The 16,500-nt window shown below is 51.2% G+C and overlaps 1 protein-coding gene across 1 annotated transcript in view; it reads right to left on the bottom strand.

Annotated features, from left to right (window-relative positions):
* Positions 1-16,500, bottom strand: part of LOC138756936 (lysyl oxidase homolog 3B-like) — a 47,899-nt gene that overhangs the window by 7,103 nt on the left and 24,296 nt on the right. Inside the window, 4 exon segments of the mRNA XM_069923395.1 lie at positions 4,399-4,514; positions 7,022-7,265; positions 8,663-8,828; positions 12,899-13,069. Coding sequence (XP_069779496.1) covers positions 4,399-4,514; positions 7,022-7,265; positions 8,663-8,828; positions 12,899-13,069 — 697 coding nt within the window.

Raw genomic sequence — 16,500 nt, 5'->3', positions numbered from 1 at the left:
AAATGCTGGAGTCAAAAATAATTTGAGAGCCAAATTTGATGAACCTTTGTCAGGGTGAATTTGATGAAAGGTGAATCATGATCGATAATTGGGTGAAAATGTCATCGTTGGAGAAGATCTATTATATAATTTATTTAGATTTCCAAAAAGCATTTGAGAAGGTGTCACATAAGAGGCTGGTGTCCATACCTCAGGATATCGGGGGAAGGACCTGAGTGCAAACTGTCCGCCCCACAGAAACCAGAGGAAGAATCAGTGGGGTGCTTTTCAGACAGGAATGGGGGGCAGAGGGGGATTTGCCAGTGGATCAGCCCCGTAGTCACATTGTTGACCTGGAGCCAACGTGGGCAGGAGGCAGGTTGGGATGAGGGATCCATGGTTCAGCAAGGGTCATAGATGGATCGGGGGAGTGGGAGTTTGACACGGGGCCAGCGTGACGTCACTTCAGGGAGAGGGGTGGATGATCGGAGTGAAGGTTCAGAGGGATCAGGGTGTCACCAGAAGCCTTGAACTGGGTCCACATCGTTAAAGGGGGAAATGGTATCTTGGCCTTCAGTGAGGGCTTGGAGATTAACAACATGGGAGAGGAGGGTGGATTTCAACTGGATCCTGGTGAGGCCACACCAACAGCGCAGTGGAATCGGGGACAAATTGAAAGGTTCACCAGGCACTGATGAACAAGAGGTTGCTCCCAGCACTCATCCCAACAATATTCCCACAATTCAATGCTATTTCCCCTCGTCCCAGTGATGTTCCCTCTGGACTCCACCAATCCCAATGACATTCCCACCAGGAGTCCAGATCACACAAATCCCTTTGGATTCAGATTCCATGGCAGAAAGATGCTGGGACATATTAGCCTTCATAAAGCAAAGTACCAAGTACAGGAGTTGGGATATTATGGTGAAGTTGTAATTTGGAGTTCTGTGTGCAGTTCTGGTCGCCTAATTATAGGAAGGATATAAACAGAGTGGAGAGAGTGCAGAGAAGGTTGACCAGAATGTTACCTGGGTTTAAGCATCTAGAGTATAGGGAGAGATTGGACAGATTAGGTCTTTATTCTTTGGAGCGTAGAAGGTTGAGAGGGGATTTGATAGAAGTATTTAAGATTATGAAAGGGATAGACAGAGTGGATGTGGATAGACTATTTCCGTTAAGAGGAGGAAAGATTAAAACAAGAGGACATGAGTTAAGAATTAAGGGGCAGAGGTTTAGAGGTAACATGAGGGGGAACTTCTTTACTCAGAGAGTGGTAGACGTGTGGAATGAGCTTCCGGGAGAAATAGTGGCGGCGGAGTCAATTGTATTATTTAAGAAAAGGTTGGACAGGTCTATGGAGGAGAAGAAGATGGAGGGTTATGGGCATTGTGCAGGGAGGTGGGACTAGAGAGGGGTGTTTGGTTCGGTGCGGACTAGAAGGGCCTAATGGCCTGTTTCCGTGCTGTAATAAAAAATTTTTAAAAAAAAGAAAGATATTGGTGAGGCCAAATTTGGAGAATTGTGTGCAGTTTTGGTCATCCAACGACAGGAAAGATATCAATAAGATAGAAAGTGTGTAAAGAAGATTTACTAGGATGTTGCCTGGATGTCAAGAACTGAGTTACAGGGAAAGATTAAACAGGTTAGGACTTTATTTCCTGGAGCGTAGAAGAATGAGGGGAGATTTGATCGAGGTATTTAAAATGATGAGGGGGGACAGACAGTAAATGTAGGTCGGGTTTTTCCACTGAGGGCCGGTGAGATACAAACCAGAGGACATGGGTTAAGGGGGAAAGGGGAAAAGTTTGGGGGAACATGAAGGGGGGAGCATCTTCACCCAGAGAGTGGTGGGGGTGTGGAACGAGCTGCCAGCTGAAGTGGTGAATGTGGGCTAAATTTTAACATTTAAGAAGAATTTGGACAGGTAAAAAGAATAGGATGGGAGGTAGAAAAGGTGGGGGTGGGAGTAGCAACATTGGTCAGGGATAGTATCACGGCTGTAGAAGGGGAGGGGCTGCAGAGGGAGAGTCCACTGAGTCGGTGTGGGTGGAAGTCAGAAATAGGAAGGGAGCGATCACTGTGCTAGGAGTAGAGGCCCCCAAATAGCCCTCGGGACCCCAAGAAGCAGATAAGCAGGCAGATTTTTGAATGGTGCAGGAAATACAGGGTAGTAGTTATGGGTGATTTCAACTTCCCTGATATTGACTGGAACCTACTGACTGCAAGAGGGATAGATGGGGCTGAACTTGTCCGGTGTGTCCAAGAAGGATCCTGACACAGAGTGTGGACCAGCCGACGAGAGGAGAGGCTAGACTGGATCTGGTTCTGGGCAATGAACCTGGTCAGGAGCCAGAGCTCTCGGTGGGGGAGCATTTTGGTGAGAGTGACCACAACTCACTGAGATTTAGTATAGCCATGGACAGGGATAAAAGCAGACAAAATGGGAAAGTGTTTAACTGGGGAAGGGCTAATTATGAAGGGATGAGGCAGGAACTAGCAGAGTAAATTGGAAACAGATGTTCAAGGGAGAAAGCACAGATGTAATGGGAAGAAGTTTAGGGACCACTTGTGCAGGGTTCAGGATAGGTTTGCCCCACTGGGACAAGGAAAAGATGGTAGGAAAAGGGAACTGTGGCTGACGAAACAGGTCAGGCAACTCGTGAAGAGGAAGAAGGAAGGAAATGTTAGATATAGGAAGCAGGAAACAGGAAGGGCTCATGAGAAGTACAAGATAGTCAGGATGGAGCTTAAGAAAGGAGTTAGGAGAGCTCAAGGGGGGCCTGAGAAATGGCTTTGGCATGTAGGATTATGGAGAAACCCTCAGCGTTCTATGCCTATACAAAGAACAGAAGGATGACGAGAATAAAGGTGGGGCCACTAAAGGATAAAGGAGGCAATGTGCCAGGAGGCAGAGGAGGTTGGGGAGGGTGATCCTAAATGAATACTTTGTGTCAGTGTTCATAAGAGAAAAGGACCTTGATCAGGGTGAGGTTGAAATTGAACAGGCTTGTGTGACGGACAATGTGGAGATTAAGGAAGTCGAAGTGTTGGATCTTAAAAATACCAAGATTGATAAGTCCCTGGGGCTGGATGCGATATACTTCAGGCTGCTGTGGGAAATGATAGCTGGGCCAAACAAATGGAGAGGATTCTTAAGGACAGGATCTAGAAGCATTTGGAGAAGTCCCGTCTACTCAAGGAAAGGCAGCAGGGCTTTGTGAAGGGAAGGTCGTGCCTCATGAGTCTAATTGAGTTTTTCGAGGAGGAACAAAAGAAATTGATGAGGGTTGGGTGGTAGATGTGGTCGATATGGATTTTAGCAAGGTATTTGACAAGGTCCCCCAAGAGACACTTGTTCAGAAAGTCATGTCATTGGGTCAGTGGAACTTTGGTCGTGTGGATAGAAAATTGGCTTTTGGAAGAAATTAGAGAGTAGTAGTGGGAGGAAAGTATTCTGCCTGGAGGTCGGTGACTAGTGGAGGAGCCACAAGGATCTGTTCTGGGACCCCCTGCTCTTTGTGGTCTTTATAAATTACCTGGATGAAGAGGCGGAAGGATGGGTCAGTATGTTTGTGGATGACACGAAAATTGGAGGAGTTGTGGGTGGATTTGAAGGTTGTTGTTGGTTATAAGATAATATAGACAGGATGCAGAGTTGGGCAGAAAAGTGGCAGATGGAGTTCAATCTGGATAAGTGTGAGGTGATGTATTAAGGAAGGACAAACCAGAAGGCTGAGTACAGTATTAATGGTCAGTTACTTAAGAGTGTGGATGAACAGAGAGACCTTGGGGTTCAAATCTATAAATCCCTCAAGGTTGCCGGGCAGGTTGATAGGTTAATTAAGAAGGCCTATGGGATGTTGGGCTACATTAATAAGGGGATTGAGTTCAGGAGTAGAGAGATCATGTTGCAACTCTACAAATCTCTGGTGAGACCCCATTTAGAGTATTGTGTTCATTTCTGGTCTCCTCATTACAGGAAGGATGTGGAAGCTGTGGAGAGGGTGCAGAGGAGATTTGCCAGGACGTTGCCTGGATTGCGAAACATGCCTTATGAGACAAGGTTAGCAGAGCTGGGACTTTTCTCTCTGGAGCATAGAAGGATGAGAGGAGTCTTGATGGAAGTCTACAAGATTATGAGTGGCATAGAGAGGGTGGACAGTCAGCGCCTGTTTCCCAGGGTAGGATCAGCAAACACCAGAGGACATGTGTACAAAGTGAAGGGAGGGAAGTTTAGGGGAGATGTCAGGGGAATGTTTTTTACCTCCTTGTCTGCCCCACCAATCACCACCTACCTCCTCGACTGCCCCACCAATCACCACCTACCTCCCCAACTGCCTCATCAATCACCACCCACCTCCCCGACTGCCCCAACAATCACCACCCACCTCCCCAACTGCCTCACCAATCATCACGCACCTTCTGCACAGTCCGTATCCTCCAGGCAGAAGCTGGCCTTGTGACCCTCGGCTACCTTCGTCCCATTCAGGGTCAGGATGTCGTAGTGTGTGAAGATATCCATACTGTGGTAGTGACTGCAGGTGGTGGGGAGTGGGGGGGAAGAGGAGGGAGGGGGTGGAAGGTGGAGGGTGGAGAGAGATGGGAGGGGAGAGAGTGGGGAGGAGAGAGTGGGGAGAGAGAGTGGAGGAGAGAGAGTGGGGAAGAGAGTGGGAGGTGCGAGAGTGGGGCAGCGAGAGTGGGGGGAGAGAGTGGGGTGAGATGGGGACGAGAGTTGGGGTGTGAGAGTGGAGGGAGAGGGGGAAGGAAGGTGGAAAGTGATGGGGAGAGGGAGAGGGGGAGGGGAAGAGGGGGGAGGGAAGGTGGAAAGAAATGGGGAGGACGTGAGAGAGGGGAAGAGAAAGAGGACAGAGGGGAGAGGGTGGGGGAAAGGGAGAGGGATGGAGGGGGTAGAGCGTGTGGGAGAGAGATGGGGAAGAGACAGAAGGAAAGAGGGAGAGGAAGGAGATGGGAGAGATGGAGAGTGGAGATTAGACACATCATCATACAATTCTACAGCACAGCATGTCAATCTGTACCCCCAAGTGCCTCTACAACCCTGCCCTGGGCCCACCCACCATTCACCGAGCGAGCCCTGACCTGGTTTAACCTCTCAACGTGTGACACCTCATACTTGTTCAGTTAAATGCCATTCCTTGGCTCTCAACCCCAGTTCATCGAGATCCCATTGTAATCTCCGATAACCTCCTTCACACCTCCACGGAACCAGAAAACAATACAGCACAGAAGTAGGCCCCTTGGCCCATCTAACTCATGATGGGTCCCACTGACCTGCACCCAGTCCATAGCCCTACATACTCATCCCATCCATGGACCTGTCCAAATTCTTCTTAAATGTTAAAATTTAGCCCGCATTCACCACTTCAGCTGGCAGCTCGTTCCACACCCCCACCGCTCTCTGTGTGAAGAAGTTCCCCATCATGTTCCCCCTATGCTTTTTCCCTTTCACTCTTAACCCATGTCCTCTGGTTTGCATCTCACCCACCCTCAGTGGAAAAAGCTGACCTACATTTACTCTGTCTGTCCCCCTCATAATTTCGAATTCCTCTATCAAATCTCCTCTCATTCTCCTACACTCCAGGGAATAACTTAGACCTACACCACGGTAACAAGCCCTATCGGCCCACAAGTCCATGCCGCCCAATTACACTGAATTAACCTACAACCCCCGGTAAGTTTCGAACAGTGAGCGGAAACCAGAGCCCTTGGGGAAAACCCAGGCAGTCACGTGGAGAATGTGCAAACTCCTTACAGACACCACGGGATTCGAACCCTGGTCCCGATCGCTGGCGCTGTAATGGTGTTGTACTCACTGCTACACCAATCATTCTGTCTAAAGCCCTAACAGAAGTCATATTCTGATTGGGTGCCAGTTGCTAGTGGTGTTTCCACAGGGGTCGGGGTTGGGGCCACTTCTTTTTATGTTGTGGAATGAATGTTTTTGTGGCCAAGTGTGCAGATGATAAGAAGGTGGGCGGAGGTGCAGGGAGGTGCTGAGGAAACACGGAGGCTGCAGAAGGACGTGAACAGATGAGAACAGGCAAAGTGGGAAATGAATATAATGTCGGAAGGTGCACGGTAACGCACTTTGGTCGGAAAAAATAAATGGGCAGATTATTTTCTAAATGGGGAGAAAATTACAAAGGGGCCTGGGATTTGTCGTGCAGGATAGACTGAAGGTGATCCTGCAGATTGAACCGGAGGTGAAGAAGGCAAATGTGATGCTGGCGTTCATTTCAAGAGGAATCGAATCTAAGAGCAGGGATGTGATGTTGAGGCTTTAGAAGGAACCAGTGAGACCTCACGTGGAGAATTGTGAGCAGTCTATCATGGGGGCCGTTGTCAAATACCTTACTAAAATCCATGTTGACCGCATCTATCACCCAACCGTCATCAATTTCTTTTGTTACCTCCTCAAAAAACTCAATTAGACTCGTGAGGCACGACCTTCCCTTCACAAAGCCCTGCTGCCTATCCTTGAGTAGACTGGACTTCTCCAAATGCTTCTAGATCCTGTCCTTAATAATCCTCTCGAAGTTTACACCCCCTGACGTCAGACTCACTGGTCTATAGTTCCCAGGATTCTCCCTGTTACCATTTTGATAACAAGGAGACTACATCTGCCATTCTCCAATCCTCCGGCACCTCCCCTGCAGCCAAAGAGGATTCAAAGCCCCACTATCTCTTCCCTTACTTTCCACAGCAACCTGGGGTATATCGCATCCGGCCCCGGGGACATCAATTTTGTTTTTAAAAAGATCCAAAACATCCAGCCCACAGGCCTGTTCTATTCCAACGAAGTTCCCTGGATCCTGTGCCCATTGTCTCTTCCTTACGGGAATTGTTCGGGGATTCAGGATGCTATTGCTGCCCCAGCATTGAGTCTGACGTGACTCTTGCCCCCACCATCCCTCGCCCCCGCCCACCGCAGCTCCATCAGACCCAACCTCTGATGGGGTGAGGGGAAGGGGTGCTGGCCTGGAGTCTTGCTGTGCCACCACCCCCTGCACTGTCCTGCTCTTACCCGTGGCACTCATGCCAGACCCAGGAGTGGCGCCCCGCCTTGGGTCGGAAGTCCGCGCGGCCGAGGTTGTGGATCTCAGAGGAGAAGCGGAGGAGGCGGCGGTGTCCGTACGGCCAGTTGGCGTACTGGGCGCTGCTGGACAGGCAGTTCTCCTCGGCCGCGCAGTACAGCATGTGGAGTGGCCGGTCCTCGATGTACGCTGTCTGCTCCACCAGCTTGGCATTCAGGATCAGGTCTGAGGCAGCTGTGGGAACACAGCAGCTACAATGGGTGGGGGCACTAGATCACTGGGCAGTGGGTAGGATACTGGATTACCAAGGTGTGGGTGGGGACAATAGATCACTGGATGGGACACTGGATCAGTGGGGAAGTGGGTGGGGTCACTGGATCACTGGGCAGGACTCTGGATCACTGGGGCAGTGGGTGGGGACACTGGATCACTGGGAGAGTCGAGGACAAGAGGGGACAACTTCAGGATTGAAGGGTGTCGCTTAGAACAGAGATGTGGAGGAATTTCTTCAGCCAGAGGGTGGTGACATTAAGTGTATTTAAGGTAGAGATTAATAGGTTCTTGATGACTTTGAGCATCAAAGGTTATGGGGAGAAGGACAGGCAATGGGGGTGAGTGGGGGAATGAATCAGCTCACGATTGAATGGCAGGGCAGACACAATGGGCTGAATGGCCTGTTTCTGCTCTGATGTTTCCAGGTCTTACGGTTCATTCAGGAGCCCTGATGGTGAAGGTGAAGTTTTCACACTCTGGAGCCTTCTCCCCAGATGGGAAGGGGGAGCAGGGAATGTGTCCGGGCTGCGGTGGGTCTAGTGTGTTGGCTGCTTCCCAGAGAGAGGGCAGAATGGAAAGGATGCCTCATAGCAAGAGGGTGTGGGAGGGAGTGTGGAGCTGGGAGAGTGTGGGGACAGGGGAGGGTGGGGAGTGTGGAGATGGGGGCGGGTGGGAATTGTGGGGACAGGGGAGGGTAGGGAGTATGGGGATGGGGTGGGTGGGGATTGTGGGGATGGGGGAGGATGGGGAGTGCAGAGCTGGGATGGGTGGGACTGGAAAGGTCGGGAATGAGGAGACAGGGAGGGCGGGGACAGGGAAGGGATGGGGAGTGGACAGGGAGGGAGGGACGGGAAGAGTGGGGACAGGGAGGACAGGGAGAGAGGGTGGAGTGGGGACGGGGAGTGTGGGGATGGGGAGGGAGGGCACGAGGAGGGCAGGGAAGGGGAAGGAGGGTGGAGTGGGGACGGGGAGGGTGGGGATGGGGATGGTGGGAGGGAGGGGACAGGGGATGGGATGGGGAGGGTGGGGAGGAGGGGATGGGGCGGGAGGGCACGAGGAGGGAAGGTGGAGTGGGGGAATGGGGATGGGGAGGGTGGGGATGGGGATGGTGGGAGGGAGGGCACAGGGGACGGGATGGGGAGGGTGGGGAGGAGGGGGAGGGAGGGCACGAGGAGGGCAGGGAAGGGGAGGGAGGGTGGAGATGGGGAGGATGGGGATGGGGATGGTGGGAAGGAGATGACAGGGGAGGGGATGGGAAGAGTGAGGAGGAGGGGATGAGGAGGGCTGGGACGGGGAGAGCAGGGATGGGGAGGGAGGGTGGAGTGGGGAGGGCGGAGACAGAATTGTCCGGCTCTTACTCTCTGAGCAAATGACTCCAGCTGCGAAGCGGGTGCCCGTTTTCTTGCACCGGACAGTGTCTCCATGGCTCTTGCACCGATCTAGGGTGGGCTCATTCCCCGTGCAGCTCACTCCACTCAGCACCATGTCCTGGACCCCAGTATCTGCATCCCAGTACCACGTTTCCTTGGAAATGACCCCAAAGGAAAGGTTACCAGCGCTAACACCCTTCCTCACCCACCCCCACCCCACGAACACAGTCTCCTTGCCCCACCCATACACAGCCAGGCGCCAGGATCACTGTACAAGGGCTCAGACCCCCGTCGTGCAGGGGTCGCCTGTCTCGGAGAAGGACACTCAAAGGTTGGAGGTGGGGTTGCCCAAATGTGGGGCTGCAGAGGTCACACAAAGGGTTCCCAGTGAACCGGGATCCTCAAGTGATGCAGGGTCATGGGGTGGAGGGGTGTGTGTGTGCGCACGAGTGTGTGAGCAAGAGTGTCTATGAGGGTATGCGTGCAGGACAGTGTGTGCGTGGTGGGGCATGTGTGTGTGTGTGTATGAGCGTGCGTGGAGGTGTACAGGTCAATGTGTAACAGGGTGTGTGTTGTTGGGGGACATTGTGTCATGGGTACTGGCCTTCCGTTGATTTAGATGGGATAGAACAGGGGGTGATGAAAGGGGAAGGAGTGGCATTGCTCGTCAGGGAAAATATCCCAGCTGTGCTCATGCTTGTCTACTGAGGGTATATGGGTGGAGCTGAGGAAAGGAAAAGGTCTGACCACACTCACAGGGTTGTATTATAGACCGGCCAATAGTCATTGAGAATTGGAGGAGCAGATCTGTTGAGAGAGAGCAGACAACTGCAGGAAACACAAGGTTGTGATTGTGGGAGATTTTAACTTTCCACATGTTGTCTGGGACGTCCACACTGTAAAAGGGCTGGATGACTTGGAGTTTGTCAAATGTGTTGAGGAAGGTTTTCAAAATCAATATGTAGAGGTACCCACTAGAGAGAGTGCAATACTGGATCTCCTAATAGGGAACGAGACAGGACAGGTGACAGAAGTATGTGTCGGGGAACATTTTGGGTCCAGTGATCACAAAGCCATTAGTTTCAAGCTAATTATGGAGAAGGATGGGTCTGGGCCTCGGGTTGAGATTCTAAATTGGAGAAAGGCTAATTTTGAGAAAATGAGTAAGGATCTAGAATGTGTGGATTGGGATAAGTTGTTTTCGGCCAAGGAAGTGCGAGGTAAGTGGAGGATCTTCAAAGGGGAAATTTTGAGAGTAGAGTTTGAATGTTCCTGTCAGGATTAAAGGCGAGGTTAGCAGGCAGACGGAGCCTTGGTTTTCGAGGGATGTTGGGGATTGGGTTCGGAAGAAGAGAGAGGTGTAGAATAGGTAGAGGCAACACGGAGCAAATGAGGGACTGGAGGAGAATAAAAAATGCAAGAAAAGCTCAAGAAAGAAATCAGGAAGGAAAAAAGATGTGAAGTTGGTTTGGTGACAACGTGAAGGAAAATCCTCAGGGTTTCTACAGGTATATTAAGAGCAAAAGGAGAGTAAGGGATAAACTTGGTCCCATTGAAGATCGGAGTAGTCGGCTTTGTACGGACCGGAAAGAGATGGGGAGATTTTAATTTTTTTTTCATCAGTATTCACTCAGGAAACAGGCACAGAGTCGTAGGAAGTCAGGAAAACAAGCAATGAGGTCATGGAACCTGTACAGATTAAAGAGGAGGAAGTGCTCGCTGTCTGAAAGCAAATAAGAGTGGATAAATCCCCAGGGCCTGACAAAATATTCCCTCGGATTTTGGGGGAGGCGAGTGTAGAACTTGCAGGGGCTCTGGGAGAAATATTTAAAATGTCCTTCGCCACGCGTGTGATGCCAGAGGATTGGAGGGGAGCTCATGTTGTTCCATTGTTTAAAAAAAATTCTCCAAATATAACCCTGGAAATTATCGGCCGGTGAGCCTGACGTCAGTAAATTATTGGAAGATGTTCTAAGAGATCGGATATACAAGTATTTGGATAGACAGGGACTGATTAGAACCATAGAGCATTACCACACAGAAATAGGCTCCTTCAGCCCTTCTTGTCTGTGCCAAACCATTTTCTTTACCTAGACTCACTGACCTGCACCCAGTCGATAGCCCTCCATACCCCTCCCATCCATGAACCTGTCCAAAATTTTCTTAAATATTAAAATCAAGCCCGCATTCACCATTTCAGCTGGCAGCTCGTTCCACACCCCCACACTCTATGTGTGAAGAAGTTCCCCCCACGTTCCCCCTAAACTTTTCCCCTTTCACCCTTAACCCATGTCCTCTGGTTTGTATCTCACCCACCCTCAATGGAAAAAGCCGACCTACATTTACTCTGTCTGTCCCCCTCATAATTTTAAACACCTCTATCAAATCTCCCCTCATTCTTCTACACTCCAGGGAATAAAGTCCTTACCTGTTTAACCTTTCCCTGTGAAATGAACTGCCAGATGAAGCGGTGAATGTGGCTCAGTTTTAATATTTAACAAGAATTTGGACAGGTACGTGGATGGGAGAGGAATGGAGGGAGATGGACTGGGTGCGGGGCAGTGGGGCTCAGCAAAAAAAATGGTTCGGCACAGACTAGAAGGGCTGAAGGGTCTGTTTCTGTGCTGTAGTGTTTTATGGGTGTTGTGTGCGCCGGCCCTGGGTCTGTGGGTCTTTCCATTAGATGTTTTACTGCGGTGGTGTTATGTTGATTGTTGGTGTGGTGTATCAGTGAAGGATGTCGTGTCAGGGGGTCATGTTGGGGGGGGGGGGGGTCACATTAGGGTCTGCGACTCAGTCCTGGTACTCGGGAGAAATGCTCACTTATCCCAGGGTCACAGCTGGGTCCAGTATGGGGGCCTACTTTGGGTCTGAGGGTCCTGAGGGGTCCAGTTTGGGAGTCGAGGGCCCCGGGGGGTTCAGGGGCAGGGATAGGGTCCATGGTACTGGCTCCCAGCTGGAGTTTAAGGTCTAGTGTGAGACCTGTTCTTGGGTCCGGAGGTCCCAGCTGGAGTTTCGGATCCAGATCTGGGGAGGGGGCCCTTTGTGGGGGGGGGAACGGTCGATCAGGGCCAGGGCGATGGGGGCCCGGGGAATGATAGAGGGCTGGGGGGGGGGGCCATGGTACCTACCGTCACTGCGTGCTGAGGGTAGCCCAGCCCCAGCTGCCGGCAGACCACCATGGCCTCCTTGGTGCTCCACCCGTCACTGCACAGCATCCCCCACCTGCCTCCCCGACGCACCTCCACACGCCCCTCGTATGCTGTCCGGCCCCCCACGATGCGCACCTGTGGGAATGCTCGCCAAGGTCAGCGCAGCCTCCCCTTGGTGATCCCCTTCCTCGCTGACCCCCAGCCTCCCTCACTGACCCACTCCTTGCTGAACACCCCTCGCTGACCCCTGATCCTTGACTCCCCCCCATTGCTGATTGCCTTCCACACTGACCCTCCACCTCACTGACCTCACCTTACTGACTCCCCCTTCTCGTTGACCCCCCCACCTTGCTCTCCCTCACTCCATCCCACATTCCCGGCCATTCCTCACACCTTCCACCACTTCACTCTCTCTCGCCCTTCCCTCCCTCCCCATCCCATATTCACCCCCATTCTGTCCCCACAAACCCCACTGCCCTGCCCCTCCCCACTACATCCCCCTCCCCACTCCACCTCCCACACCCCCACTCCCCTGTCCCTCCTCACTCCATCTCCAACATCCCGCACTCCTCCATCCCTCCCCATTGGTCCCCCACACCCATGCCTCTCCCACTCCATCCCCCACAGTCCCCCACGATCCCCACTCTGTTCCCTGGTCTCCTCAACTCCCCCCCGAGTGCCTCTCTCTCTCTCTCTCTCTCCTCTCCCCATCTTCCCTCGCCCCATCCCACTACACTTCCAGTCTGCAGTGTGGGCAGTTGGGGCTCCAGGGAGTGGGGATGGAGGAGTAGGGGTAAATCTGGGCTGGGACTTCTCAGGTGTGGATATGCCAGGTCCCCGCGCACACACAGGCCCCGGATTTCTCCAGCCCCAGATACACACATGTCAGCACACACAGGGGGCCCGTACACATGCATGCACACACACACATACACATATATATATATATATATAGACACACACAAACAAACAGACACACTCATATATACAAACACACACACACACACACATAAAGACCAACAAACACACACACACACACACACACACACACAAAACACCGGCCTGTACGTACTTGCACACCGTGACTGGCATATCCAAGCCCCAGTTGTCGACAAACCACCATGGCCTCCAGCGTGCCCCAACCCTCTCCGCACAGGAGGCCCCACTGCTGGGTTCCGTTAACCACTCCCGTCAGGATCTCCACCCTTCCCTCGAGACGCGTCCGTCCGCCGCTAATCCGGATCTGCAAGCGTTAGCGGGTGAAGATGTTAGTAGCTGCAGGATCTTCCAGGCATGGAGAGCAATATTGGAAGTGTGGATTCAGTGCTGTGTATAACCCCTGGGTAAGGAGTCAAGGGATGAGCAGAGGGGCCAGTTTGCAGGGCAGAGATCGCCACATCCCTCCCTGACATAGAAACATAGAAGATAGGAGCAGGAGTAGGTCATTCGACCCTTCGAGCCTGCTCCGCCATTCAATGAGATCATGGCTGATCTTAAAGTTCAGTACCCCGTCCCCGCCTTCTCTCCGTAACCTTTAATACCCTTATACTGAAGAAATAGATCTAATTCCCTCTTAAATATATTTAATGAACCTGCCTCTACTGCCCTCTGTGGCAATGAATTCCACAGATTCACCACCCTCTGGGTCAAGAAATTCCTCCTCATCTCGGTCCTAAATGGTTTGCCTATTATCCTCAAACCATGGCCCCGGGTTCTGGATTTTCCCATCCTTGGAAACATCCCATCTGCATCCACTCTGTCCAGTCCTGCCAGAATTTTATATGTCTCTATGAGATCCCCTCTCAATCTTCTAAACTCCAGCGAGTACAATCCCAATTTGTGCAAGCTTTCCTCATAAGTCATTCCTGCCATTCCAGGTATCAGCCTGGTGAATCGCCTCTGCACTCCCTCCATTGCAAGAACATCCTTCCTTGGATAAGGTGACTAAAACTGCACACAATACTCCAGGTGGGGTCTCACCCAGGCCCTGTACAGCTGCAGTAAGGTATCCTTGTTCCTATACTCAAACCCTCTTGATATGAAGGCCAACATACCATTTGCCTTTTTAACTGCTTGCTGTACCTGCATGCTCGCCTTCAGAGACTGGTGTACAAGTACCCCTAGGTCTCTCTGCACTTCCCCATCTCTTAATCTATTGCCATTCAAATAGTCATCTGCCCCCCCCCCCCCCCCCCCGGTTTGTATGACCAAAGTGGATAACCTCACATTTATCCACATTGTAGTGCATTTGCCATGTATCTGCCCAGTCCCTCAATTTATCCAAATCACACTGGAGCTTCCTGACCCCCTCTTCCGTGCACACAACCCCTCCAGGCTTAGTTTCATCTGCAAATTTGGGGATATTACATCCAATCCCCTCATCCAGATCATTAATGTAAATTGTGAACAGTTGGGGTCCCAGTACAGATCCCTGTGGTACCCCACTGGTCACCGCCTGCCACTCAGAAAACGAGCCATTTATCCCAACTCTCTGTCTTCTACCTGCCAGCCAGTTCTCAATCCACATCAATACTTTGCCCCCAATCCCATGAGCCTTGATTTTGGAAGCCAGTCGTTTATGCGGGACCTTATCGAAGGCCTTTTGGAAGTCCAGGTACACCACATCCACTGGCTCTCCCCCATCTATTTTACCTGTCACCATCTCAAAGAATTCCAATAGATTTGTCAAGCACGATTTACCTTTTGTAAATCCATGTTGACTCCGTCCGATCCCTTCTCTGCTAGTCATATGCTCCGCTATTACATCCTTAATAATGGATTCCATCATTTTGCCCACTACTGATGTAAGACTCACCGGCCTATTATTCCCCACTTTTTCTCTACCCCCCTTTTCAAATAGTGGGGTAACATTAGCTACCCTCCAATCCATGGGTACTGATCCTGAGTCTATCAAGTTCTGGAAAATAATTCTTAAAGCATCTGCTATCTGAATGACCACTTCCTTGAGTACCCTAGGATGTAGATTATCAGGCCCTTGGGATTTATCTGCCTTCAATCCCATCAATTTCCCCAAGACCATGTCCTTAGAGATACTGATTTCTTTCAGTTCCTCCCTTGCATTAGTCTCTATGTTTCCCAACATCCTTGGGAGGTTATTTGTATCCTCTCTTGTAAAAATAGAACTAAAGTAAGAATTTAATTGGACATTGGATAGCCTGGACCACACTGACTGTACCTGATGTCAGATTGACTGTACCTGGTGTGTACGGACTGTGTATCTGACCACATGCACTGAACCTGGTGTGTATGGACTGTGTACTTGACCACACAGACTGTGCCTGGTGTGTACGGACTGTGTACCGGCCTACTCTGACTGTACCTGGCCTGTACGGACTGTGTAACTGACCACACGGACTGTATCTGGTGTGTGCGGACTGTGTATCTGATCACACAGACTGTACCCGGTGTGTACAGACTGTGTATCTGACCACACAGACTGTATCTGGTGTGTACAGACTGAGTACTGGACCACTCTGACTGTACTTGGTGTGTACAGACTATGTATCTGACCACATGCACTGAACCTGGTGTGTATGGACTGTGTACTTGACCACACAGACTGTGCCTGGTGTGTACGGACTGTGTACCGGCCTACTCTGACTGTACCTGGCCTGTACGGACTGTGTAACTGACCACACGGACTGTATCTGGTGTGTGCGGACTGTGTATCTGATCACACAGACTGTACCTGGTGTGTACAGACTGTGTATCTGACCACACAGACTGTATCTGGTGTGTACAGACTGAGTATCTGACCACAGGGACTGTACCCGGTGTGTACAGACTGCGTACTGGACCTCTCTGACTGTACCTGGTGTGTACAGACTGTGTACCGGACCACTCTGACTGTACCTGGTGTGTACAGACTGTGTTTCTGACCACAGGGACTGTACCCGGTGTGTACAGACTGCGTACTGGACCCCTCTGACTGTACCTGGTGTGTACAGACTGTGTACCGGACCACTCTGACTGTACCTGGTGTGTACAGACTGTGTATCTGACCACAGGGACTGTACCCGGTGTGTACAGACTGCGTACTGGACCACTCTGACTGTACCTGGTGTATTCGGAATGTGTACCGGAGGGTAGGGCTAAGACGTTAGGGTTGAAGTAAAAAAACAAAATGCAGTAGAATCTCAGCAGGTCAAACTTCATGCAGCAAAGATAAAGGTACATAACCAACATTTCGGGCTTGAGCTCTTTGTCAAGGGAAGGACACCAAAAGGTTCCTTGTTTGACCTGCTGAGTTTTTCCAGCATTGATCGACGAAGAGTCCTGGGGATTGTGGTGGGTTAGGATGGTGTGGGGATGGAAGCAAGACTGGGATGTCAGTGAAGTCAGCGACCCCTTGCCCAGCTCATGGAACAGAACGGAGGCAGTGGGGGCTCCACACAGACTAGTTCCCACGTGAGAATGCCCCAATCCTCTGTCCAGGGTGCACTCATGGATCACCAATACTCCATGGCCTCAGCTCTGGGAACACTGGGGAGTGCAATCTCAAGATGGGCTAGTAGCTGGGGAGGGTCGATCATACCTGGCCCGAACATGCACCCAGCTGGTTTTAAGGGAGGAAGGGGCTATTCTTATACACTGGAAGCACTGATGGAGTTTCCCATGGGGTTGGGACACCGGGCACTTCAACACAATACTGTA

This window comes from Narcine bancroftii, chromosome 3, assembly GCF_036971445.1.
Source record: "Narcine bancroftii isolate sNarBan1 chromosome 3, sNarBan1.hap1, whole genome shotgun sequence".
Lineage (NCBI taxonomy): Eukaryota > Metazoa > Chordata > Chondrichthyes > Torpediniformes > Narcinidae > Narcine > Narcine bancroftii.
This window is presented reverse-complemented; position numbering and strand designations above follow the sequence as displayed.